A 25,567-nucleotide genomic window follows, 5' to 3' on the forward strand; every position below is an offset into this window, starting at 1 on the left:
CGCGAGGGAGGGGGCTCCCTCTGCCTAAAATCCCCTCCCCACTCCTACGACCCCTCACCCCTCCCCAGGGACGACTGTGCCAGACTTCCTCCCATTTACAATAAGTGTCCCCAGAAGTCCCATGGTGGGGCCTGCTCCATCTTACAGATGGGGAAACTGAGTCCCCAGGGAGATGAAGTCTCTCTCAAGGTCACGCCTAGGCAAAGGGCAGAGCTGGGATTCCAACCCTGGTCTGTCTAGCCCTCCAGGGCTCACACTTGAAACAGTTTTGGCTACAGTTACTGTTTTACACCAAGGTATAGAGAGGAAGCCAGACTCAGAGGGGAGAGGACGCTTCTTAGGTCACACAGCTGGTAAGAGACTTGCAAAGTCAGAGCCCAGCTGTGTCACACCTAAGGCTGTTTCTGCCAGTGCCAGTCAGAACTATCATTCATCCATTCATTCTATCATCTAGTCAGCTTTTATGGAATACCTGGGGTGGACCATGTATTGTTGTTACAGAAATATTTTTGCTTTGCTGGTGGCGGGATGTGCATGTCTTTGTAGGGAGATCCCAGATCTTAAAGGGTCTACAATGGAATATTATCCAGCCATAAAAAGGAACGAAGTACTAATACATGTTTCAACATAGATGAACTTTGAAAACAATATGCTGAGTGAGCGAAGCCAGACACAAAAGGGTCTCCGTATGAGTCCCTTTATATGACATGTTCAGAATCGATAAATGCAGAGGCAGAGATTAGACTGTGATGACCAGGAGCTGGGGGAGGGGGGATGACAGGGAGGGACTGCAAATGGGCACAGGGTTTCCTTTGGGCATGCTGGAAATATTCTAGAGCTAGACAGTGGTGATGGCTGCACAGTAATGTGGATTACTGCCACTTCATGCACTTTCAAATGGTAAATTTTGTGTTCTGTGTACTTTCCCATAATGAAAAATGGAAATGAGAGGGGACAAAAATATAAAGAAATCAGCCCTCTCCCCAGCAAGCCTTTCTTCCCAGGGTCTTTGTTTCTCAGCACCGAGACGGGCTGCACTGGTTGAGTGTCCTGCATCCATGTATGTGTGTGGCTGTATCTCTGAGGGTGGGTCTCGACTGGTGGAAAGACAAAGAAACAGGGAGCTGGATGATTTCAGCAAGATTACCGAAAAGGGGGTGAGAATGAGTGAAGGATGAGGGAAGACCCCAAGGGAGCAAGTGTGCCCTGGAAGGTCTGTGTCAGCCTGCTGTTCTGGGGGTGGGCTAGTGGTGGCCGCAGGCACCAAAGTGACACACAGGGGAACTTCTCATCACAGAAGACGGATGGCGGTCAGTGACTACACTAATGGGAGTGTCTGCAGGTGGCAGGCAGCAGGGACAGGAGTCTGGGTGACACGTGTGGGAGCCGCAGCTTGGCCCGCACAAGTCCAGAGTTCAAAACCCCTTTCTGAGGAGTTCCATGGTGGTCTAGTGGTTAGAATTCGGTACTTTCACTACCATGGCCCAGGTTCAGTCCCTGGTCAGGAAACTGAGATCCCACAGGCTTCAAAGCATGGCCAAAAAAAAAAAAAAATCCTCTCTGAAATCCCTAACAGTGTAACTCTGGACAGCCACTTCATTTTTCTGTGTCTCAGTTTCCCTGACAAAAACGGGGCTCATTAAAAGTAAACCACCTTACAGGGTTACTGGTAGAATGAAATGGGAAGTAAACACACAAGCTGGGAGCTGCTATCAAGCTGCTGCCCATTTTCCAGCCAAGAAAACAGGCTCAGGGAGATAGGACCACCTGCCTGAGGTTGCAGAGTATGGGTAGGGGCCAGGTGGGAGCCCTGATGTTGAAGCTGAAGATCCAATCCTTTGGCCACCTGATGCGAAGAGCCGACTCATTGGAAAAGACCCTGATGCTGGAAAGACTGAGGACAGGAGAAGGGGGTAACCCAGGATGAGATGGTTGGATGGCATCATCGACTCAATGGACATGAGTTTGAGTAAACCCAGGGAGATAGTGAAGGACAGGGAAGCTTGCATGCTGCAGTCTACGGGGTCACAAAGAGTTGGACACGACTGCGCTTCTGAACAAGTGGGAGACCAGGTCTGCGGCTTCCGAACCAAGCTAATCCCCACCGTGAACCCCCCCATTTGTTCCCTCCCCCCTTCTCCCCACTCCCTGGCTCCCCTCACTGGTGCCAGGGCTGAGCTTAGAGGGACTGGCCTGGGGCCTGGGAGCAGGCTGTTGCTGGGGGCTTGAATGAGGCAACCTTGCCTGGGAATCTGCTGGGCTCAAAGAGCTATTTATAGGCCTGCACTGGGAATGGGCCAACGGCCTCCCACCCTCAGCCCTGCGTGCCCTCTCTGTCTCCCCCACACTGGGTCTTAGGCCAGGGACTGCTGTGAGTCGGGGGCGGGAACAGGGGAGGAGGCTGGTTGCCCGGAGAATGAGCTAGGAGGCAGGAGTCTCCAGGAGAGCTGGGCATCAGGAACAGACACTGTCCCCTGAAATGCCTCTCACACACCAAAGGTGACATAGCGACAGGGCACGTGCAAGCATATTCACACCTGTCACATACAACGTCACTACCAACCACTGATACGAAGTCATATCCCAGACATACAGTGACAGCCAGCCACACCTGATCAGGCCACATATAAGTCAACAGGCCACGCGCACGTCATATCCACCGTACAACCAAACTCGCAACTCTGAGCCCAGCTGCACCTAGCCCCTTCACACTCAAACACAACTGTTGCTGTGCATACCCATGGAAACTTAGCCTTCCTGGCAGCCACAAGCAGCTCACATCTGCCCCGTGTTGTTTACAGCCAAGCATGATTATGGCCATGGGCATACCTACAGACAGTCAGCACCCAACCACGACCACTTGACACCAAGTCGCTGACTCAGGGACAGGCCCCCAGGGCCATACTCACAGTACAGTCACTCATGTTCACCGCCCAACACACTCAGTTGTGGCCCAAGGTGTTCCCTGGCCAGCTCAGCTCAGTCCCTTCATGTGTGGCCACCCCCTCTCCTGCCTCCTGTCATCTCCACTTAGCCAGGTTCCCAAGCTTACCTCCTGCCAGGACCGACAAGTCCTGGCCGAAACAAGTGAGCATCCTTTTACGCTGAGCTGGGCCCTGCGGTACCCACGCAGGCCCCGGTGGGTAAATCAGACCCAGGTCTGCCCCGCAGAGGGCTGCCAACCCCAGAGGATTCCATCACCCTCACTCCAGACTCTCCAGGCTGCGGCCTTGGGGCAATCATTACACTTATGCCCCAGGGGGAAACTGAAGCTCAAAGCAACCTGAGGGCTTTTCCCTGCCCTACTCCAGGGTGACAAACTTATGGGAAGTGGGACCTGTTTTCTGCCTTGAGGGTGGCTGCCTCCCCAGAATCCTTGCTGACCCATACTTGCTGTGTGACTTCAGCAAATCCATGACCCTCTCTGAGCCTCCATTTCCTCTCCTGAAAAATGCAGAACTCAGCTCAACTCTAGAGTGAGACTGAAGTTTGCATCCCAGTTCCCCTGGGTGACCTTACATAAATGACTTCTTTGCCTCAGTTTCCCTCAGCCAACCAGAGTTACAGTTCCTGGCTCTTCTAAACTTCCCTCTGCCCCACCTCCTGGGGTGAGGAAGGAGGGAGTGATTAGTCTCTTCTCACTAAGGCAAATGAATGGGCCACTTTTGGCTGCCCTGCTGGGAGCTTAGAGCTGCTAATTCCCTGGAGAAACAGGAGGTTCTTTCATGCCCAGGCGCCGGTGGGGTGAGGAGGCGGGAAGAGGGTACGAAGCTGGCTTCATCCCAGTGGGCATGGTGGCTCCATGCCAAGACCAGGAGTGGTAAAGGGGGCCTTGGGGCTGTGCATATCCTCCCTGGGGAACCTTGGCTGCTGAGTGGCTGAGTGGCTGTATCCTTAGCTGTAAAATGGGAGTGACAAGGACCAGCACAGCAGATTTAATGATCTAGTGGATGGAGACAGACGTGGCTTCAAGTTAAACACGGAGTAGGTGCTCAACAAATGTCAACCACTGTTGTTACCTGTCAGCCTGAAGAGTCCACTGAATTCTCTAGTAGTCCTGTAAATAGAATTCTCTTAATTTCACAGATAAGGAAACTGGCTCAGAGAGCTCAACATATTTGTCCAAGATCACACAGCCAATGAGTGAATGGCCTAACCAAGATTTGAACCTGATCTGGACTCTCCAGGGTCCATACTCTTCCTAAATTCCTCTAGAGGTAGGGAGGCGTTTTTTGATACCAGCGCCCCCCCCCCCCCCCCCTCCCCCGCCACTGGCCCTGGCCCTCAGACAAGCAGAGTCAGGTCTGGATGGCACGAGGCCATGACTGAATGCAGGAAGTCCTGGCCGGCAGGGGCTGATGGGGTGGCCCTTCCGCTGATGTCCCAGTTTCCCAGCCAGCCCCCACTCCTGCTGTGGACTTGGGCAGACACTAGTAGGATGCCAGGAGGACCATTCCCCTAGCCCTTGAAGAAAGGGGCTGGATCCCAGACCATTCAGTTAAAGCCAGGAACTGCAGCCTCTTGCCAGTGGCTGCTCTGTCCAGAAGTCTCCATTCACGCGGATTGGATGGTGTACCGCCTTTCTCAAACACCTTTCTTGACTGCTTTAGGCCCAGCAGGATCTGGACTTACATATTTTATTCAAATTCATGGTCTTTTATTCAACCAGGCCTTTGCTTATGCTGTTCACTCTGCCTGCCCATCCACCTCCCCACTCCAATTTTTCTCACCTTGGTGAATTCTTGCCCACTCAATAAGGTACAGGCACAATATCCCCTCTCCCAGGAAGCCCTCCCGCAGGTAGACCCTCTACTTCCCCAGCCTCATCTCTCCCTCTGGCTCAGCTCTGGTCCCGTGGGGCTGGGGTTGTATGTTTCTAGTTCTTTCTTCCCCAGATTGGGAGATCTTCAGATATGGGGTTGGAACTGAGACCTCTCAGTCCTCAGCATCACTCAGCACAGGGCTGGGCAGTAGGGAGTGGCAGGAGTTGTTTACTGAATCAGTGAACCAAAACTTTAGCCATGTATCTGAGGCTTTGTATAATCCAGTTTGGCAAACTCCTCTTCATCCTTCAAAACCCACTTCACATTACCCCTCCTCCAAGAAACCTGTCCCAGGCAGCATTTACTACGAAGACGGATTTGGAAGCCAGGACTCCTGTGTCCCAGTGGTGACACACGAGGCTGATAAAGACGCCCAGTACTCGCACCATCAGGGCTTCTTCCTCAACTCTTCCTTTGGCTTCTGGGAAGCAGTGAAGTGCAGGGATTCCCAGGCTTGTGGGCTTCCCTGCTGGCTCAGTGGTGAAGAATCCTGCTTGCAATGCAGGAGACATGGAAGATGTGAGTTCGATTCCTGGGTGGGGAAGGTCCCCTGGAGAAAGAAATGGCAACCAACTCCAGTATTCTTGCCTGGGAAATCCCATGGACAGAAGAGCCTGGAGGGGGTTGCAAAAGGGTCAGACATGACTACCCTCATGGCTCAGACAGTAAAGAATCCTTTTTTTGTTTGTTTGTTTGTTTTAAAATCCTTCTGCAGTTAGGGAATGAACTCGGCAGACTTCGTTCTACTGGTGGGAAGACATCATTATAAGAAGTCTCTTGCACTCTAAAACTAGTGCTTTATACCCGCAGGTACCAAAGGACAGCACCCCCACCCCACAGTAGGCACACACTCGCTTTAGATACCTGCATTTTCCCTCCAGATCCGAGAGACTTGCTTGTAGAAATCCATGGCCCTCTTGTTTTCCACCGAAGTAGGAAATGTCACTGCCTGTCTCCTTGCAGGGCTGGCCTTGGGGAAGTCCTAGGGAAGGAAGGCACCTCCTCTAGCAAGCATCTCTAGCTTCAGTTTGCTGTTGTTGTTGTTTAGTTATTGTGCTCTGCTCTTAGTCACTCAGTCATGTCCGACTCTTTACCGCCATGGACTTTGTCCATGGGATTCTCCAGGCAAGAATACTGGAGTGGGTTGCCATGCCCTTTTCCAGTGCATCTTCCCAACCCAGGGATCGAACCCAGGTCTCCCTCATTGCAAGTGGATTCTTTATCGCCTGAGCCACCAGGGAAGTCGTGTCTGACTCTTGCGACCCCCTGGACTGTACCCCTCCAGGCTCTTCTGCCCCTGGGATTTCCCAGGCAAGAATACTGGAGTTGGTTGTCATTTCTTTCTCTAGGGTATCTTCCCAACCCAGGAAACGAACTCATGTCTCCCACTTCCCCTGCATAGCAAGCAGGATTCCTCGTCACTGAGCCAGCAGGGAAGCCCGCAATCACTGGATCAGGGCCCTTTAAGAGGCAGGCACTGAGGGGCGGGGCAAATTAAACCACGCCCCGGGCGCAAGGGCCGAGCGCGCTTGCGCGGCTTTCACGCGATTCCGGGTCTTGCTTTTGGTTCCGAAGGCAGTTTGAGAGAGACTGAGGCTCCGAGAAGGAGCGACCGCTCCCTAAACCGATAGGAAACCTATTTACATTCCTTGGACCCACTGTGAAAGGCCTGGCCTGGGGTCGTTAGCAGAGTCTCCAAAACTCCAGGTTTTTCCAGCAAGGGGTTGGTTGGTCAAGGCGACCTTTAGGCCTGGAGAGACCGGTCAGTGACGGATCTTGTGCCGCGCTATAGGTGAGGACGCGTAGATTCTGAGGCGTGAACAGGGCCGCGCTCAGGGGCCTGGATTCGAACCTGGACTGAGCCCAGCCCTGAGTCCTGCGAGGCTTTGTGGAACCGAGATGACCCACTCTTTGGTTTGCCCAGAGACAGTGAGCAGGTGAGAGCCCCGGGCAGGGGTGGGGTGTGAACGGGGGCGGGCAGTGGCAGACGAGGCCCTTGGCCTGGCGTCTAGTCCTAAGGGGCAGACAGAAATGAGGGAACCGGTGGTGAGGGAGGGGTGAGCCAGGTAGTAGGGGAGCCCTCGCCTCGGTGCTCAGCACCTCTCCACGCTGCGACTCTGCGTTTAGGGTGAGTTCGGTGCTGAATCGGAACACCAGGCAGTTTGGCAAGAAGCACCTGTTCGACCAGGACGAGGAGACGTGTTGGAACTCGGACCAGGTGAGGCACCCTCTCCTGGACCCCTAGTGTGAATCAGAATCAGGGCGGGGAGTCTGAGGGATTCCCCTTTGGTCCAGTGGTTGAGAGACTGTGATTTCACTGCTGAGCGTGCGGGTTCAATCCCTGACTTTGGAACTAAGATCCTACAAGCTATGCTGCACCGCCAAAACAAATCATTAGGGGTCTAGTGTCCCCTGAGAACCTGGGGGCTCCCCAGCTGGGCAGATTGGCCAGGAAGGGAACCTGTGCTCACCACCCCTCATGGACTGTCAGTGAGAGGGACAGGCATAGCATGGCTGAGTATGAAGTGCTCAAGGGCCTTTCCTTTTCTGTCTGCTTCCAGGGTCCCTCCCAGTGGGTAACACTGGAGTTTCCCCAGTGCATCTGTGTCTCCCAGCTGCAGATCCAGTTCCAGGGGGGCTTCTCCAGTCGCCAGGGCCGCCTGGAAGGTACTTGAAAACCCTGGAAAGTGGGGGACTAGAGAGGGCTCGCTGCCTCACTGCTTCTTTCCCTGCTGCAGGTTCTCTGGGGAGTGAGGCTCTTAGCAAGATTGTGGATTTTTACCCTGAGGACAACAACTCACTTCAGATATCCTGCTTCAGCCGCTGGGTGGGGTGATCTGCACCTCTGAAAGCTGTGGGCCCTGGCAGGTGACCTTGGGCAAGTGGCCTCTAGGTCTCCACTGGTTCACCTGTAAAATGGGCTCATGACAGTCTGTTCTGTGCAAGAGCTTCTGAGGGGCCAACAGCCTGCTGGGTCACCCAGCATGGTGGATGTATCTGAGCTGGGGCTGGCGGGTGGGAAAAGATAAAGAAATCTGTTTCCCTTGACTGTTCTGCTTACACCTTCCCAGTGCCACCTGCTGAGGTGGACCGGCTGAAGGTGACGTTTGAGGACACCACTGATTTCTTTGGCCGAGTGGTCATCTATCACCTACGTGTGCTAGGGAAGAAGAAGGTGTGAGGCTGCTGAGTGGCTGCCTCCTCCAAGAAGCACAGCAAAGTCCTTCAAGTTCTGCACAGAAGGTTTATTGGTTCCTCTTGGAAAGGGCCCCCTCCCACCGTCTGTCCAGGAGCTGCCTTTGAAGCCGGTTCTGGGTTCCCCCAGCTCTGGGTCAACCATTTTGTTCCCTGAGTGTCTTGAGTCCTTGGTGGGTGGTGTTTACTCGGGGTCGGCGGGCACCAGGTTGCTCTGGAAGAGTTTAAGGATGTGGTTCTCGATCACCTGTTGCACTGGAAACAGAACAGGCGAGAGGTGGGCCATGAACTGAACAGTGGCTGCAAAGATACAGGCCAACCTGTACCTTCCCCTCAGGGTATGAGCAGGGGCCTCAGCCCTGGGGCCTGGACGGAGGACCCATTTCCTCCTCAAGTACATCAGATCCTTGCCAGAGAACAGCTGGGAAGACAGGCCCCTGCCCTAGGAACCTCAATTTCCCCCAAGTTTGTAAAAATGCATTTTTGGAGGTTTTTCAGTTATAAAAATATTCCTTACCCAACAAAATTGGCAAACTGGGACTTTCTCAAATGGACTAAAACTCCATCAAGGAAGGATGGAATGGGATATTTCCCATGCACCACCCCCCATGACCCCAGGGGTTAGTTCTGTTAGGATCTCCCCCTTTTCTGAAGTAGGGAGTCAAACTGGGGTCTGTCTCCAGCCCCTGTTCACGTCCACTTCCTGCCATGGAGGGGGCTGGTCTCCATGGCCATGCGCACTGTGGCCCTCCTGGTATCCTCGCCCTGTTGGGGCCTCCTTTGGACCTCTCAGTGTCTGCATGTCCCTCCATTACGGCCCCTGTCACTGATACACATTGGCCTCCTGCCCCAGTACACGGGGAGCCCCAAGAGCTGGGACTAGTACATGCCCAGGCCAAGTATACACCAGCACCTGATGTTTGCTAACATGAACACTTTCGCTGCTAGCATCTGACATCCAAAAGGGATGTCCCATGCACCCTGCTGTGGATTATCCCACCTACAGCACCCTGACACCACCTCCAAGTGTCTCAGGCCAACCTTTCCGATATCCCAAGGCCACGGCGAGGTCCATCGGGGTGTAGCCGGAGTCTGCCTCAGTGGTGAGATCAGCTCCTCGGGCTGCAAAGCAGAACAGGTGCTGCAGAGGAGGCTGGGCTGGGGACCAGGAGCCTGGGTGGGGTGCAGAGGTGCAGGGACTACCCACCACGCAGCCACAGGTCTGCTGGTAGCTGTGTGGCCCTGGACAAGAGCCTGACCTCTGATGAATGTGGCCACTGGAATCTCCACCTCCAGGGTCTCTGAGGTATGCAGAGTGTGTGGGCTCAACCCAGTCAGCCAGAGCCCTGTGCTGTTCCTGCCACCTCCTGTCCCCACCTCAATCCTCCAGGAGAAAGCTCTTACCCATCCTAAGAGCGGTTCAGGCAGAGCTCAGACCCTTCCCTGGCGGTCAGGATTCCTGCAGGGCCAGCCTCTACTGCACTCACCCAGCAAGGCCTCCACACACTTCACATGGTTCCCACGCACGGCGTACAGCAGTGGCGTTCCTCCATTCTGTCAGGAACAGGGGTACAGGACAATTGACACCATCTTTCCCAGATTCCCATGAACCCCCACACCTTCCAATTTAATGTGGCTCCTCCTCCTGTTGGTCACTTGGCCCACCTAGCTTATTCTCTGGATCTCAGTTTAGATACTGCTTCTTCCAGGAAGCCCGCCCTGACTTCCCTTGGCCCTACAGATGGCCTCATCTGTCTACTATATCTGAGCTGTTTATGTGTCAGCTAAACCTCTCAAAAACAAACAAACAAACAAACAAACTGGTAGCTCTATGAGGCTTGGGGATGGGTCTCAGCACCCCGAACAGACTTGGTACCCTGTGAGGTGCCCAGGGCCAGTGGGTGGCGCCTCACCCAGTCATATATGTTGATGTCCACGTCACGTTCCAGCAGAAGCCCCACAATGTCCGTGTAGCCACCGGTGCTGGCCAGTGACAGGGCACTCTCCCGCTCCTTAGCCAGGATGTGGGGGTCGGCACCCTGGGAAAAGCAGAGGGGGCAGTGACAGAGCCAGGGCAGAGGGAGGGTGGGGGCAGCCTCTGCAATCCTGGAGCCCCCATGTTAGCTCCATCTTACAGACACGGCCCCAGCAGACTCAGCTGAAACCGCTGCCCGCCCTCCAGTCCTCAGGAAGCCCCCAGCTGGGCTGGGACGCACCCACTCGAGCAAGAAGCGGACAGTCTCGATCTCTCCAAAGGCGGAGGCCCAGATGAGGGGGGTGAAGCCGCGCTCGTCCGGCTTGTTGATGAGGTTGTCGCCTGGCAGGAGGGGGGTGGTACCACTGGGATGTACCCCTGCCCACTCTCCCCAAGGCTGCAGAACTGGGGGCGGGGTGGGCGGTTGAGGTCAGGTGTGGGGCAGGGAGGCATACATGTGGATGACACGTGTGGACATGCGCAGGCACACGTACAGACACAGGCACACACATGGAGGTTCAGGTCATGTCAGAGGCCACACACACACACCAGCAGGTGAAGTCACACTGGTGCATGCGTGTGGGCACACACCTTTCCTCAGATGCTCCTTCAGTTGGCTCAGCTCCCCTTGCGCTGCGAGCTGGTGGATGGACAGGGCTGGGGGCCAGAGAGAGGCAGAGTCCACACCTGTCCCATCCCTGCTCCAGTACTCCGTTCACTCCCCGTCCAAAGTCGCTCCTTCCAGCCCCTGCCACCCCGCCGCTTCTCTCCCCTGGGGACCAGGGGCCCACTCACAGTCCAGGGTGGCTGGCAGGGCCGAGACTTCATTGCCCCGCTGCCGGTTGGTGAGGGTCGTTGAGTGCTTCAGGGAGCTGCCTGCTGGGAGAGAGAGAAAGGGCCTCGGTTTCCCCTCAGTATGTCTTGGGTTTTAAGGCCAGACCCTGGGGGCTTGACGGAGAAGGCAATGGTGACCCACTCCAGTACTCTTGCCTGGAAAATCCCATGGATGGAGGGGCCTGGTAGGCTGCAGTCCATGGGGTCGCTGAGTTGGACATGACTGAGCGACTTCACTTTCACTTTTCACTTTCATGCACTGGAGAAGGAAATGGCAACCCACTCCAGTGTTCTTGCCTGGAGAATCCCAGGGATGGGGGAGCCTGGTGGGCTGCCATCTATGGGGTTGTGCAGAGTCGGACATGACTGAAGCGACTCAGCAGCAGCAGCTGGGGGCTTGGAACTATCAGAGGCAGTGCCTGGCTCCACTATCCACTCACTCCACCCTCTCAGATGCCCCGGGTGTATATTTCTCCTCCATCCTGGCAAGGTTCTGCACAAAGTCTCTGCCCTCAAGGGCCCATGGACAAGCCAGGGAGTCAGACAGAAACAGAAATAGAATGAAAGCTCAAGCTGAAATATGGGCTCAGGAGAAATGAAAAGCAGGTGGAAGAGGGGCAGAAAGAAGGAAGGGCAGGGGGTGAGTCCCTTTCAGAGAAAGTGGTCAGAGAGGGCCACTCTAAAGAGGCCCAACTGTGAGCTTGGCCAGTTGAAGAAACCTGGGGAGAGGTGTAGGAAGAGCATTTCACACAGAGGGAACAGCAGGGGCAAAGGCCCCGGGGGGATCGTGTCACACTCTCAAAAGATTCCCGTCAAAAGAAATCCTTGGGTGCTCAATAAGTCAGACATAGAGTTATCATCCAACTTAGCATGGTACTCCCCAAAGAGTTGAAATCACGTGTTCAGACAAAAATTGAGCATGAACATGAACATACATGTTCACAGCAGCACTAGTCACTCACTAATAGAGGAACAACCCAAATGTCCATCAAGGGATGAATGAATAAAGTAAATATGGTCCTTCCATACTATGGAAGATTATTCAGCTATAAAAGGGATGAAGTACTGATACACATTACAATGCAGGTGAACCTTAAAAACATGCCGAGTGAAAGGAGTCAAACAGAAAAGGCGACATGTTATATGAACCCATTTATAGGTAATGTCCACTACAGGCAAGTCCATAGGCACAGAAAGCAGATTTTGGTTGCCAGGGGCTGGAAGAAGTGGATAGGGAGCGACTGCTAATACCTCTGGGGTTTTCCTTTTGGGGTGATGGAAGTGTTCTAGAACTACAAAGATGTGGAAGTGACACACCACGGTCATTTACTGCCACTGAATTGTAAGCAATTCCAGTTAAAATGGCTAATTTTATGTTATGTGCATTTTACCACAATTTAAAAAAAGAAAACAATCCAAAAGCAATCCCTCACAGGGTGGAGAGGGAAGACACATTCAAGGTGACAGGACACAAAGACAGAAGTCTCGTCTTGGGCCTGACATGTCACCGATCTTGCATCCCAGAAGCAGGAGTCCAGGGGAAGTATCCTACCTTGAGGTGAGGAGCTGCCAGCATCTGGCTCAGGATTCCCAGGCTCCGGGGTACAGGGGAAGAGACTGAGGACCACAGTGTCTGAGCCGTCAGGGGACTCGTCCCTGGGGTCTTCGGGGTCCCCAAATTCTGGGGTTGAAGGCTGCTGGATCAGGCTGAGATCCTCGGCAGGCTGGGTGTCTTCCATGGGGAAAGCTGGTGGAAGGGCCAAACAGGGAGAGATGGCAATAATTATCAACAATTCATTAAGCAGGCACTGACTACATACCTGGCCTTACATAGTAAGGGTAGGTAAACTCAGACTCAGCCAGAAAATTAAAACCAAGGTCGTTTTAATTGAACTTCTTGGACCCACTCCTGCCCACCACCAGAGCACACACAACAGGCACTGCTTAAAAGCCCTGGCTCCGGGGTGGGCTGTCTGAATCCCTCCACTTATATGCTGTGAAAGCTTGGGCATCTGACTTAATTTCTCTAAGCCTCAGTTTCTTCATTAAAAAAATGGTGAAATGAGGCCTAAAAAAATCATGTCTGTAAATAGCTGAGCAGGAGGACTGATACCCGGGCAGACCTTAATAAATGTCTGCTGTTGTTTTTTGGGGGGAGGGGGAAAATCGCTAGAATGAGCAAGGGCTCAACAAAGATGTGATTGGCTGCATCCCACCCGCCCCTCCCAAGCCAATCCATCAGGTCCACTCACCTCCAGCTAGCCTCCTCTGCCACCCGACGCCGCGAGTCAGGGTACCCCCAAACTTGGGGGCGCAACTCACAAACTTTTCTCTTCCAACTGATGCAAGGGGCAGCAAGATGGAGCCTGTACTGTCTGCGCCTTGCCTGCTTCTGCTGGGACGAGAGCAACTTGATACGCGACCGCTACCCCCACCCCGAGTTCTCCCACTGCGCCTGCGCGCCCCCTCCCCCGGCAAAAGTGCGGAAAGGCTGGAGCAGTAGGAGCGGCTTCGGGCCCTTTAAGGCTTGGGGGAGGGCCGAGGCTTCCGCCAGGGCAAGAATTATGCAATTGCGCCTGCGCGTTTCCGTCCCCACCGCCCCGGAGGGAGCCTGGTAGGGTCGTGAGGGATGGGCGGGGCCTCAGAGGGCTCTCTCTCTCTCTCTCTCTCTTTCTCTCTCGAGTTCACGGCCCTCGTCCGCCCTCACCCCTGACTCCGCCCACACGTTTTTCCTGACGCAGCCAATCGGTTCCGCCTTCGGCCAGATGGGCCGGGCTTTCTTTAGTAGGGGGGCGTGAGGGGCTACACCACTGCTGCTCCCTTCCGTAACAATATCTCCTATGCAGGCGTGGGGGCTCAAGGGCCTCTGCAGGGATTTGGTGGCAGCAATGGGGTACAAGTGCATGGAGTATTTCCCCAGTATGTCTGCCTCCTGAAAAGGGGTTCGGTAAAGGAGGGCACCTATGCCCCTTCTCCGCCTGAGCGTCCCTCCTGGAGCTTCAAGGGGCCTCCGGCCCCTCTTCACTCACCTCCCGATTGCCTCTTTCCCCAGTCTCTCACTCACGGCCCTTCTGTCTGTGTTGACTAAGAATCTAGAAGGGAAGACCAATTAGTACCGGAACTGGATAAGCGCGGCGTCCAGTTTCGTAGGGAAAGTTTAGGCTGTTGTCTCTACCTCCAGACTTCCGGTTCCGGTCCTCGAAACAGGGCCGTGGCTACTATGGAAGAACCCGAGATGCAGCTCAAGGGGAAGAAAGGTGGTGTGGGGCCCCACGCGGGGCGGGGCGGAGGGGCCAAGGACTCATAGAAGGGCGATCTGAAGGGGGTAACAGGGGGCCACGGCGCTGAGGGAGCGTTTGGGGGCAGTGATTGAATTGCCAAGAAATCCCGGCTCAACCGCTGACTAGTTTTGAAACCTTTAGAGACACTGTGCCTCGGTTTTGTCATCTGTAAAATGGGGAGTATAATAGTCTCCCTGCCTCCCCCCGCCCCCCATAAAATTGTTATGAGAATTCAGTAACGTGATATGGTAAAACAATGTGTAAAACACTGGAAGAATGCCAGGGGCGTGGCAGTTGTGTGTACTGTTTGCTTTGTATTTAAGCATTTGTATATATTTGTTGTTGTTGTTCAGCCGCTAAGTCGTGTCCGACTCTTCGGGACCGCATGGACTGTAAGCCCACCAGGCTCCTCTGTCCATGGGATTCTCCAGGCCAGGATACTGACGTGGGTTGCTGTGCCCTTCTCCAGTTGTATATATTTACATACCTGTAAATCACATAGGATTGGGGGCAGGAGGAGAAGGGGACGACAGAGGATGAGATGGCTGGATGGCATCACCGACTCAATGGGCATGGGTTTGGGTAGACTCCGGGAGTTGGTGATGGACAGGGAGGCCTGGTGTGCTGCGATTCATGGGGTCGCAACGAGTCGGACAGGACTGAGCGACTGAACTGAACTGAACTGAAATCACATAGTTACAAATTACAAAATGCCACTAGCTTATTTTTAAAGTGTCAATGTCGTTATTAATTGTTACATACATCACTGCTAGTTAATGATTTAGACGTCACAAGTACATTTAATTCCACATCCTTCCTAACAGCACTGTGAGGTGTAAGCTATTACCACTGTGTTCATTTTCAAAAGGAGGAGCCCTTAGAGGGTAAGAGGACATACAGTTTGGAGGTGGCAGGCTGGGCTCTGCCTGAGTCAGCGCAGTGGTGAGCTGGGCAAACCCAAACTGGACAGTCTCAAGCACAGCCTCCCCTGACTCCCAGACACCAACGGGTTCTCCCTCACTAACTACACTGTCCTGGGCAGTGGGATGGGGTCCATCTCTGTAGCAAACCTTGAGGTGGGTTCTGTTATCCTCCCATTTTTTCAGATGAGAAAACTGAGGCTCAGAAATACTTCTGCCCTCACAAATCCCAAGTTTTAAATAAACATAACCTAATAAAGAATGAGACCTTTTACACCTGGAACTAACAAAACATTGGAAGTCAACTATACTCCAATGTAAAATTTTTAAAAAGATTAAAAATTTAAGTATAAGGGAAATGAACAAAGTTCTGAGGTTGAGAGTGAGGTTGAAGGGACATCTGATTAAGCTTGGTGATCAGGGAAGGCCAGGAGGTGACAATTGAGCTGAGGGGTGAAGGGAAATGAGAGGTGGGGATGGAGGCAGTGTCATTGGCAGGATCGAGTACAAAGACCTTGAGGTGGCAAAGTGTTCAGAGCTGTGCTTCAATACTAGTCACAGTACTTATTCATATTTAAATTAATTAAAATTAGGTAAAATTTAAAATTCAGCTTCTGAGTTACATTTCAAGTGCTCAGTAGTCGTATATGACTAGTGACTACTGTATTGGGCAGTATAGATTATAGAGTCGTTCCATCATCTCAGGAAGTTCTTGTGGACAGTGCTGAATGTCCATGGAAAGCCGTGAGGCCATTGTGCCTGGGGCAGAGGGCCAGGCAGGCGGTGGGGGGGAGTGGTAAGAGCAACAGAAAATGCAGAGCCTTCTGGTCCATGTGAAGCAAGGCAGATTTGCTTCTCTGGCTGATGGGAGTCATGGGAGTGTTTCAACCAAGGGAGAGACCCATCTGATATGTTTAGTAGGAGCTCATCTCGTCTGTTTTGTGGGGACTGGATTGTTGGCAGGAGGGGGAGCAGGGAGACCAGGGAGCAGCTAAGTTTGGGATCTAGGTGAGAGACAGCTATGCCTGGACCAGTAAGGGCAGTGCAGTGGTAAAAGTGGGTGAGTTTGGGGCTTTGTTTTGTGACTGAACAAGCAGGAGCTGCTAATTGATGGGGTAGGAAGGGCAGGGACCACCATCTGGCTGCTGTTTTTGAGGCAGATCCTGGGATGAGGAGTTGTCTTTAACTTACTAACAGAGCCCCGAAGAGGAGAGAGGGAAATAGGACAGGGTTGGGGAGGAGGCTGAGCAAGCAGCAACCTCAGGTAGAATCCTGCAGAGGGGAGCCACGGTCTATTCCCACAGGGGAGCTTATGGGGATGAGTCACACTTCTTGAGTTGTTCGGACACTCAGCATGTGTTGTGGACTTTCCTCCCCCTTGGTGGTCAGTCATGGCCTGGAACCATCCACCCATGTAAACTTGCAGGCACTTTTGGGTCCAGTAGCCAGTGGGCCTCTGAAGAAGAATCTCTTGATTTTGTCACAGGTAAATGAAATGTGAGTGGATTTGAGTGGGTGGCAGCAAGCAAGTAGGTTTAGGAAGGGAAGGATCATGAATCCACTGGATACATTAATGTCATCAAGACTGAGGCCCTTCTGTGACTCCCAGATGGAGTTGTTTGGCTGTACTGTGATCACCTGCAAGCCATCACCAGGGCCACAGGTGACCCAGCTGGGAGGGTTGCTGGGCTCTCCTCTACTCTGGGTGGACTCACGGGTTGAGCAATCAGGAATCTAATGCTATGTCTCCTTGATCACCTGTTAACCCTATCTCCCTCTCCCCACTGGCCCCACTTTGCCCAACTGTCCATCCTGGACCCAGTTACTGACAAATTCACCGAGAGTGTCTACGTCCTGGCCAATGAGCCGTCTGTGGCCCTGTACCGGCTTCAGGAGCACGTGCGCCGCTCTCTGCCTGAGTTGGCCCAGCATAAGGTAAGAGTCCTGTCCTAGCGACTGACCTCTCCCAGGGTCTGCACCTTGTGAGCTGGGGCCTGCTAGGTGGAGCAGGGAGCACAGCTCCTGTTGGTGTGGGAGTCAAGCGGGGACATGAGCAGGGAGGTGCGTGGTCACTGACCCAGCTTGGGGCTGGATGGATACACCTGGGGTGGATTTGGAAGAAGAAGAAGGTGCTGCGTCTCCTGTGACCCATGTGGTGAGAAGGAGGCAGCCACATGAGGACCCAAGGGAAGGATGTGTCAGGCAGAGGGAACAGCCTGTGCAGAGGTCCTGAGGCATAGTTGCCACCTGTTCACAGAAAGCCCAGACAGGAGGGGTGGGAGTTGCCGGAGGAAAGATTGGGGCTGGAGGGGGAGGGTCTCAGCAGCTGTGGTGATTGGCGTTCGGGTGCTCCATTCCCGAGAACTGGGAGGAAGGAGGTAACAGCCAGCCCTGCTCACAGCTCCCCACCCTCCACAGGCTGACATGCAGCGGTGGGAGGAGCAGAGCCAGGGAGCCATTTACACCGTGGAGTACGCCTGCAGGTGAGCACCCACTGCCAGCATTGCCCCACTGTGGCCTGGGTGTTCAGGGGCAGCTCCGTCAGCTGCCTGCTGAGCCCTGGCCTGCCAAGCCCACCTGAGTAGGGGCAGGTGGAGCTTGACTCACCTGGCTGCAGGGCAGAGTTCCAGCCCAGACCTGTGCTGCTCACTATTTGATCCTCACGTGTCTCGGTCAGGCTTCTTCCTGGTCCTCAGCAGCCCCCACCATCTGTCACAGGAGGGGTCATAAGGATTCCAGGAGGTGCCTCAAGAGGCCAGCGTTTCCCACCCACAGCCACGACCACAGACTGACTGGTGGGGTGGATGGCAGCTCGGGGTAGTGCCCAAACACAATACTGTTTATTTTAAGTTTTTATTTCTTTCTAAGTTTTTATATTGTGGTAAGAGGCACATAAGTAAAATTTATTATCTTAACCATTTTTAAGTGTTCAATTCAGTGGTATTAAATATATTCATAATGCTGTGCAGCTGTCCCCACCACCCACCTCCTGAGTTCTTTTCATCTTGCAAAACTGAAATTCTGTCCCTGTTAAACATGAACTCCCCACTTACCACCCCCATTCCTGGCTCCTGCCATTCTGCTTTCTGTCTAAAAATCTGTCTATTCAAGGGACCTCACATTAATGGAATCATACATTTTTTTTTGTCTTTTTGTGACTGTCCTTTTTCACCTAGCATAGTATCTTCAAGGTTCATCCACATTGTAGCCTGTGTCCAAATTTCCTTGCTTTTTAGGGCTGAATACTATTTCATCCTATAGATGGACCACATTTTGTTTATCCATTCATCTCTTGGACATTTGGGTTGCTTCCATGTTTTAGCTACTGTGAATAAAGTTTCTGTGACTGTGGGTATACCATTTATTATTTGTGTTTTCTCGTTTGCTTACCTTTCTCTAAATACCCAGAATTTTTAACCCCAAGTGAAAGATGCACCCGATAATAGAAAGCAGCAGTTGGTGTTTTTCCCCATTATTGCATCTTTGCCAACCTCCCTCCTGTGCTTCTGTTGGCTCCCCATGACTGTATTTCATGTCCAGGCTTGTTCCATTTGCTCTAGGAGTTAATGACTTGGGAGTGCTATTTGCTCCTAGTGCGGGCTGTAGGTTGTTTTGGTGGAGGCTAGACACTCCCCAGCAGTCCTTGTCCGTGGCACTGTGGGATTTGCCCGCCTGTTTCTGTTGTATAGTCGAAGTTCCTTGACAGGAAGTCCTGTTGCTTGGAGTTCTGCCATCACCAGCCCCCTCTGCTGGGGCTGGAGGGTGATCCAGACTGATGGCATCTTCCTGGGGATTGTGGTTACAAACACTCTTCTCAGCTCCAGGAAGAGTAGAAAAGATAATGGAGTTTTTCTTGCAGCTACTAAATAGTTCCTGGTCAGCCAAGAACCTTTCAGCCTAGGTTTGGGACTTCCCTGGTGGCCTAGTGGCTAAGAATTCAAGCTCCCAATGCAGCAGGCCTGGGTTTGATCCCTGATCCAGGAACTAGATTTCACATGTTGCAACTAAGAATTTGGATGCTGCAACTAAAGATCCTGTGTGCCACAATTTAAGACCTAGCGCAGCCAAATAAAAACTTTTTTTTTTTTTTTTAAAAAAGGCCCATGTTTAAGGAAGAGCAGATCAAAGTCTGTATTTTCTCCCAGTTCCTCTAACTGCCCTGTCCATTGCAGGAGGTTGGACCCTCATTGGCTGTTTACACTTACATTTTAATGAATTGAAATAAAATGAAAGATTCAGTTCCTCAGTCTCACAAGCCACATTTCAAGTGCTTAACAGCCATCTCAGTGGATAAAGAATGTGTCCATCATGTTCCAGAATGTTCCATGGGACTGCCTTGTGGTAGGCAGGGGGCCTGTCTACTCTGAACTCTGAGCACTTCTCTTTAGTGAAATGTAAATTTCTCTAATGCTGAAAGACTGTTTCCTGTGGACATGAAAAGGCCCTTTTAGTTGTTTAAAATGCCTTATGCAGTGTTAATGCTTGGTGTGAAACTGGGAGAAACTATATGGCCAGTTGTGAACTTGTGTTAGACAGCTTTTTATCGAAGTGGACAGATACTAGGAAAGCTGACTGCATTTGGTGGTGTCAGATGAGCAAATGGACAGTCTGGGTTTCAGCCAATGCTCCCCTCCTTTGATCTCATGGCCGTTTTCAAGCATGTCCTTGACTGATAATAAATGGGAGTGACTTCTTTGTCTTTAATAGGACTTGAAAATGACCCTTTTATTTTTACTGTAGGTGTCATTGCCCAGGCAACTTTCTGGCATTAGCAATGCCCCAAGAGGTTTGGTGAATATTTTCCTGTAGTGCTGTTGGAAACAACATTTTTATTAGACGTTCATCCATGTGGCAGCAACACCAGAGCTTAGCACAGCTTTGCAGTAGTGCCTCTCTAATGGTGCTGAGTCTAAACTCACTTTCAGAGCTTTTCACAGTCCAGCTGACAAGCTTCCTTCAGGGGGAGGAACAGGTTACCTAAAAGGAAAGCATGATATTTTAAAAAAATGAAAGCTGAGTGCAGAAGAATTTATGCTTTTGAACTGTGGTGTTGGAGAAGACTCTTGAGAGTCCCTTGGATTTCTAAAGGAAATCAGTCCTGAATATTCATTGGAAGGACTGACGGTGAAGCTGAGGCTCCAGTACTTTGGCCACCTGATGCGAAGAACTGACTCATTGGAAGAGACCTGACCTTGATACTGGGAAAGATTGAAGGCAGGAGGAGAAGGGGACGACAGAGGATGAGATGGTTGGATGGCATCACCAACTCAATGAACATGATTTTGAGCAAGCTCTGGGAGTTGGTGATGGACAGGGAAGCCTGGCGTGCTGCAGTCCATGGGGTCGCAAAGAGTCAGACACGACTGAGCAACTGGACTGAACTGATTTTATTTTTAGTTACACAAGGTCTTTGCTATGCATGCGGGCTTTCTCTAGTTGCGAAGAGTGGGGGCTACTCTCTAGTTGTGGTGTGCAGGCTTCTCATGGTGGTGGCTTCTCTCGTTGCTGAGCACAGGCTCTAGGGTGCGTGGGCTTCAGGAGTTCTAGCACACGGGCCCTAGAGTGCCTCTTCAAGCAGTTGCGGTGCACAGGCTTAGTTGCTCCAAGGCATGTGGAATCTTCTCAGACCAGACATCAAATCCATGTCCCCTGCATTGGCAGGCAGATTCCTATCCACTGTACCACCAGGGAAGTCCAAAGCATGTTATTTTTGAGGTCATCTTTGAATGCTTATAGCTCCTTCAAAGCATTGAATGGTCTAGCAGCCATCAAGCAAAAGTTGTATCTTGCCATCCAGTGTTCTGGTCCATGGGGAAATCTAAACTTTAAGCACACAGTGAGCCCTCGGGGAGGCCCATGGAATCCCCCAGCAGCTGGACAAACCACTGGGCCAGTGTGGGTATCCACTGGTCTGCTCTGCTGCCGCTGACTGGGTCCCCCTCCTGTTTCAGTGCCGTGAAGAACCTTGTCGATAGCAGTGTCTACTTCCGCAGCGTGGAGGGTCTCCTCAAACAGGCCATCAGCATCCGGGACCACATGAACGCCACAGCCCAGGGCCACAGGTAGCTCCTGGGAGCAACCTCCTCTCCTGCTCTCAGCCTCCTTGCTGTAAGGACCTTCGCTGCTCAGCCAGGAGCTGCACCTTCTCGCTCCTTAGACAACTCCTTTGCTTGGTCTTGCGGTGGCTGGTGACTTCCTCTTGTCCTTTGCCATCTGTAGTGGGAGTTGAGTCAGTCTGCACCCAGCTCCTGTGCGCTGCTGTGTGCTTGGGCTGGGTGCTGGGGGCAAGGCAGTGACCAAGACAGGTTTGCTCGAGGCCTCAGGGAAAAGCACACGGCAAGCAGGTAAACACGGAACAGAGAAGAACATTTCAGATACCTGTGAAGGAGGAGAAGGGGCCCCCTCTGAGGAGGTGGCAGAGATGCAAACAGAGGCTTGAACAATATGCAAAGGTGACCATGGGTGGGTGTTTGGTGTGGCAGGGGCGGGGCAGAGGCCCTGGGCCTGGTGAGCTGGATGTGTTGGAGGAACATCCAAGGCAGTCATACCTGGAGTGGGTGCAGGCGGGGAGACAGAGCTAGGGAGGTGGGCAGGGGCTCTGAGGGCAGCAGGGAGGGTGCCCAGAGCTGAAAGAGGCTTTGAGCCAATGACCAGATGGTCCAAAAGGGAAAAGTACTTACAGTTCTTACACAATGGGGAGAAGTAGCTCTTTTTGGTTTTGTTTTCATTATAACTTAATAAACATGCATTTGAACACCCATGTACCTGCTGTACCACTTCCCAGGTGGCTCGGTTATAAAGAATCCACCTACCAAGCAGGAGACACGAGTTCGATCCCTGGGTCGGGAAAATCCTCTGGGGTAGGAAATGGCAACCACTCCAGCATTCCTGTCTGGAGTACTGGAGTACTCCATGGACAGAGGCGCCTGGTGGGCTACAGCATGTGGGGTCGAGAAGAGTCAGACACAACTTAGTGACCAGGCGTCGGCAGCAGCAGTACCTGCTGTGAGCCGTCACTCGGCCTCAAGATGTGTCTGACTCCTGCAGTGTGGGGTTCTGGCATGCCTGCTCCCCACAAGGCTTTAGAAAGGAAGAAAACACCTTTATGTTGCTGTGTGTGATAACAGACACAAGAACTGTCAAAACCGAAAAAGCCTTGTGTATACGTAAGAAGGGACATGCAGTGGCCTGCCCTCTGAGGGTGGCATGAGCAGGGTGCTTGGGGTTCACCAGATCACCACCTGGCTTCTCTGCCGCGGTGGGTGACAGCCACTGGGACTGGAGTTCACTGCAGCAAGCTTTGCACCATACTCCCCCCCAGCAAGGCCACAAAACCAATAGCTTCTACTTTCAGCTCAGTTGCCCAGCTGCTTCCAAAAGCTCTGCTTGTGCCTCTGAAAGACACCAGTAGCAGCTTGTGTAGTAGCTGCTCACCCCCTCTTGCCTCTCTTCGCAAGCCCCAGGGATTTGAAGCTCCCAGACCTACATGAGACCCAGCCATGACCTCTGAAATGGGTAGCTGGTCCTGTTTTTACAAAGGATACCTTGAAGGTTCAGGCCAGGAGTCCTGGGAGACTGGCGCGTGACCCCAGTGTGCAATCCAGTCTAGCCAAGCACGCCTCAGGGCCTTGGACCTCAGCCTCATAGACGCCGCACATGTTTTGTTCCAGCCCCGAGGAACCGCTCCCACCCTCCTCAGCCTGATCCCGGAAGAGACTTGGAGGTGCTGCGGCCCCTCTGACCCAGGTCAGTGCCGAGCGGACCTGGAGCCTCTCTGCTCCGTGCTCTGAACTAACCCATCCTCTCAGCATCTGAGAAGGGAGCTACTTGACTAACCGCTGGGGTTTTCTCCCTGGGCTTGTTGAGTGGTTTCGTCTGTGGGAAGCTAGAGGGTAGGGGCACCTTGCGCCCTCCGCTGCACGGCTGTCGTCGGCCCACCTCCCTGGCGCTCCCTGTCACTTCCTGCCTCTCGTCCAGGCCACAGACCCAGTCTGGACCCCAAGGGCCCCGCCCCTCAAGAAGGGTAGAGTGCCATTTTCGCTACCCCGCCACGTGCCACCTGCTTGCCTGACCCGCGCTCACTGTCTCAGGCAGAGCCCACATGGCAGTTGCCCACCCGGCTCTGGAATCCTCTTTGAACTGGTGACCTGCCGCGTGACGCTGAGCAAGTCCCTCCCCGCCCCGGTCTCTGCTTTTCCCGCCTGTCACAGTGGTTCATTGGCGGCTGAGAGGACATCACTACTTACGGCGGTGCCTGTTGCAGCAGTCAGCTGCTGCTGCATGACAAACTGTCCCCAAACTCGGCCGCTTATGACACCATCATCTGCCTGCTTACAGTTCTGCAGTTTGGGCTGGACTCAGCCAGGCCGTTTTGCTGGGCTCACGTGGGGGCCCTTCGTGGTTCTTGATGGGGCTAGTATTCTGAGGTAACCTCGCCTCTGGCCCTTGACCAGCGCTGCCTGGTGTTCGCGGGGGAGTGTCTGGTTCTCCATGTGGACCCGCTAGCGGGCCAGCCGGGCTTCTCCTGGTGCTTGAGCCGCGGTGTGCACATGCTCCCGCAGCCTCCCCTGCTGCACGGTTATGGGTGTCCCACTGGTCAAGGCCAGTCACGTGGCCAGGACGGGGCCCAGTGGGCGGGGACCGCAGGAGGGCGTCAGCACCGGGAGGCGTGGTTGGCCTTCCGAGGAGAGCATGGCCCCGGGACTGGCCTGGCGGCTTGTTATTCTGAGCTGATGCAGGGCAGACACAGGCAGACTGGAGGCGCCCAAGGGCCTGCCCGTGCCCACGGCTTGTGGAGCTCTCAGAGCCTCCTGCTCATTTGCCACGGCGTGCTCTTGTGCTGCGGAAGCCTGCTCAGAGGGTCGGGGAGGCCTGGCTGGGGACAGGGACCCTGTACCTCCTCGAGCAGCAGCCCTGAGTGCCAAGAGGTGCCAGCGTTCATGGGTGTGCAGTCAGAGTTCTTTCGGGGCCCCTGCCACGTGCCAGGCTTGGCCCTGGCTGTAGGGGTAGGTGGGAACACTAGGGATTGTGGGGTTGCTCAGGGGACCTCTGGGAGGGCCTGGAGCAAGAAGGGCTGCCACCCACCCCATTTCACCACCCAGTGTTGCCTGCCACCCGTGGACTCACACCCCCCTCCATCTCCTGCATCCTGTGCCCTGGTCCCATCCACCCTTGTGCCTCAGGAGGCTGCCTGGCTGCCCCTTCTACCCCCTCCATGCGCCTGCCTGGAGGCTCCAGGCCAGCCATGAGTGCCCTGAGTCATCTGCTGCCCCTTGACTGCTGCACCCCTCAGAACAAAGTGCTCTGTGGCTCCTCCTGATCCCACCTTTGTCACCACAGACCCTGCTCTCCTCCCAGAATTGCTGCCCCACACCCCCTCTCAGAGCCTCCACTCCCACTCTTCCCCAGATGGCTCCCCCGCAGGGTTGTCAGTGACCTTTCATAGGGTCAAGTCTTAGTCTTCCCTGCTTCTCCAGGCCCAGGGCCCTACACACATCCCCATTATGCAGAAGAGGAAACTGAGGCTCAGAGAGGCAAGGCAGGGTCATCATAGTGACTGGAAATGCTGGAATTCACACCCAGACCCTCTAACTCCCAGCACTTCACCTCTTCTCTTGCCCCCCCACCTAGGATCTTGCTTCAGATGCCCCCTCATCAGGGCTCCCCTGAAGCCCTGGGGGTACATCTCAGAGCTCACCTTGACCCTCATCTCTACGCCCCTAGCCTGACCAAAGCTGGACTCTTTGACACAACCTTGTGGGACTTGGCAGGGACTGAAGACCAAGCAAGTGTGGCCAGCACATCCCTCCTGCCTCTGGGCCAGCCATGAACATTCTGAGACTTTGCTGCCCTTGGATCCTTACTTGCCCCTCACTGGCCCTGGATGTGGCCATGGCCCCTCGGACCAGTAACTGCTGCCACAACCACACACCTGCTGTGTGTCCACCTGTGTGCCGGGTACTTCACAGTGGTCACCTTTCATCCTCAGACAGCCCTGTAAGGGAGATGTCACCCCAAATACAGACGGGAGAAGAGAGGCTCTGAGAGGTGGTATCATTTGCGCAGGGTCACACAGCTAGGGAAGAGTAGACCCCGGTCTAATGTGGTCCCAGCCCTGCCTCCGACTTGCTATAAGACATGGGGCCTGGCTCTGACCCTCTCTGGTCCTGCCTTTCTCCATCTAGACAAGAAAGCATGGACTGGAGCCTTCTCTACAGGCTGAGGCAGACATTTGTGTAATTGCCTGCCTGGACTGTGTTCTGCCTCAAACAGAAATGCCCACCCCAAGCTCAGGCCATATAGAGAAGACACCCTGATGGCCAGGGGTAGGTGTGGGACCCTGGCCTGGCTAATCAGAGTGCCCCACCTCCCAGGTCACAGAGTTTGGTTTCAGATGGGCACGTGATCCAACGAGAGGTCTTCCCTGAAGATTTTGCTGGAAAAGTACAAAAAGTACCATCTTCTTTCTGGGGTTGGTAAGCTCAGCAGATGGAACGTGGAACCTAAGAACATTGCCTGGGACCTTGGATCTAGCATACC

General features: G+C 53.6%; 3 protein-coding genes across 8 annotated transcripts; 2 read left to right on the forward strand and 1 right to left on the reverse strand.

Annotated features, from left to right (window-relative positions):
• Positions 1-6,351: 6,351 nt before the first annotated feature.
• NR2C2AP (nuclear receptor 2C2 associated protein) lies at positions 6,352-8,544 on the forward strand. The gene is made up of 5 exons (XM_061149743.1): positions 6,352-6,760; positions 6,951-7,041; positions 7,385-7,490; positions 7,562-7,629; positions 7,885-8,544. Exons 1-5 carry the CDS (start codon positions 6,723-6,725, stop codon positions 8,002-8,004), a joined length of 423 nt encoding a protein of 140 aa, XP_061005726.1. The 5' UTR covers positions 6,352-6,722; the 3' UTR covers positions 8,005-8,544.
• On the reverse strand, positions 8,048-13,977 carry RFXANK (regulatory factor X associated ankyrin containing protein). Of its 4 annotated transcripts, XM_061149740.1 has the most exons (10): positions 13,857-13,977; positions 13,080-13,219; positions 12,380-12,574; positions 10,789-10,872; positions 10,585-10,650; positions 10,235-10,335; positions 9,932-10,057; positions 9,506-9,572; positions 9,060-9,140; positions 8,048-8,273 (listed from the first exon to the last, which is right to left on the reverse strand). In XM_061149740.1, the coding sequence occupies exons 3-10, from the start codon at positions 12,564-12,566 to the stop codon at positions 8,203-8,205; spliced, it is 783 nt and encodes a 260-aa protein (XP_061005723.1). In that variant the 5' UTR covers positions 12,567-12,574; positions 13,080-13,219; positions 13,857-13,977; the 3' UTR covers positions 8,048-8,202. The 4 variants fall into 4 exon arrangements, with proteins under 4 accessions (XP_061005723.1, XP_061005724.1, XP_061005722.1 ...); XM_061149741.1 differs by lacking the exon at positions 13,857-13,977 and having other exon boundaries at positions 10,789-10,869; positions 13,080-13,477; XM_061149739.1 differs by lacking the exons at positions 12,380-12,574; positions 13,080-13,219; positions 13,857-13,977 and adding an exon at positions 10,984-11,098 and having other exon boundaries at positions 10,789-10,869.
• A 33-nt stretch (positions 13,978-14,010) lies between these two features.
• On the forward strand, positions 14,011-25,072 carry BORCS8 (BLOC-1 related complex subunit 8). Of its 3 annotated transcripts, none has more exons than XM_061149744.1 (6): positions 14,011-14,084; positions 16,851-16,963; positions 17,447-17,511; positions 20,980-21,090; positions 22,699-22,774; positions 24,659-25,072. In XM_061149744.1, exons 1-5 carry the CDS (start codon positions 14,048-14,050, stop codon positions 22,730-22,732), a joined length of 360 nt encoding a protein of 119 aa, XP_061005727.1. In that variant the 5' UTR covers positions 14,011-14,047; the 3' UTR covers positions 22,733-22,774; positions 24,659-25,072. The 3 variants fall into 3 exon arrangements, with proteins under 3 accessions (XP_061005727.1, XP_061005728.1, XP_061005729.1); XM_061149745.1 differs by having other exon boundaries at positions 24,752-25,072; XM_061149746.1 differs by lacking the exons at positions 20,980-21,090; positions 22,699-22,774; positions 24,659-25,072 and adding an exon at positions 17,706-18,330.
• Positions 25,073-25,567: the final 495 nt, after the last annotated feature.

Source organism: Dama dama, chromosome 9 (genome assembly GCF_033118175.1).
Source record: "Dama dama isolate Ldn47 chromosome 9, ASM3311817v1, whole genome shotgun sequence".
Lineage (NCBI taxonomy): Eukaryota > Metazoa > Chordata > Mammalia > Artiodactyla > Cervidae > Dama > Dama dama.

Coding starts and splice junctions, on each gene's coding strand:
- NR2C2AP (XM_061149743.1), top strand. CDS start 6,723: ATGACCCACTCTTTGGTTTGCCCAGAGACAGTGAGCAG. Junction 7,042..7,384: donor CGTGTTGGAACTCGGACCAG/GTGAGGCACCCT, acceptor GTCTGCTTCCAG/GGTCCCTCCCAGTGGGTAAC. Junction 7,630..7,884: donor AGGACAACAACTCACTTCAG/ATATCCTGCTTC, acceptor TGTTCTGCTTAC/ACCTTCCCAGTGCCACCTGC.
- RFXANK (XM_061149740.1), bottom strand. CDS start 12,566: ATGGAAGACACCCAGCCTGCCGAGGATCTCAGCCTGATCCAGCAGCCT. Junction 10,336..10,584: donor GAAGGAGCATCTGAGGAAAG/GTGTGTGCCCAC, acceptor CCCTCCTGCCAG/GCGACAACCTCATCAACAAG. Junction 8,274..9,059: donor GGCCTTGGGATATCGGAAAG/GTTGGCCTGAGA, acceptor TTCTGTTTCCAG/TGCAACAGGTGATCGAGAAC.
- BORCS8 (XM_061149744.1), top strand. CDS start 14,048: ATGGAAGAACCCGAGATGCAGCTCAAGGGGAAGAAAG. Junction 14,085..16,850: donor GCAGCTCAAGGGGAAGAAAG/GTGGTGTGGGGC, acceptor TCCTGGACCCAG/TTACTGACAAATTCACCGAG. Junction 16,964..17,446: donor CTGAGTTGGCCCAGCATAAG/GTAAGAGTCCTG, acceptor CACCCTCCACAG/GCTGACATGCAGCGGTGGGA.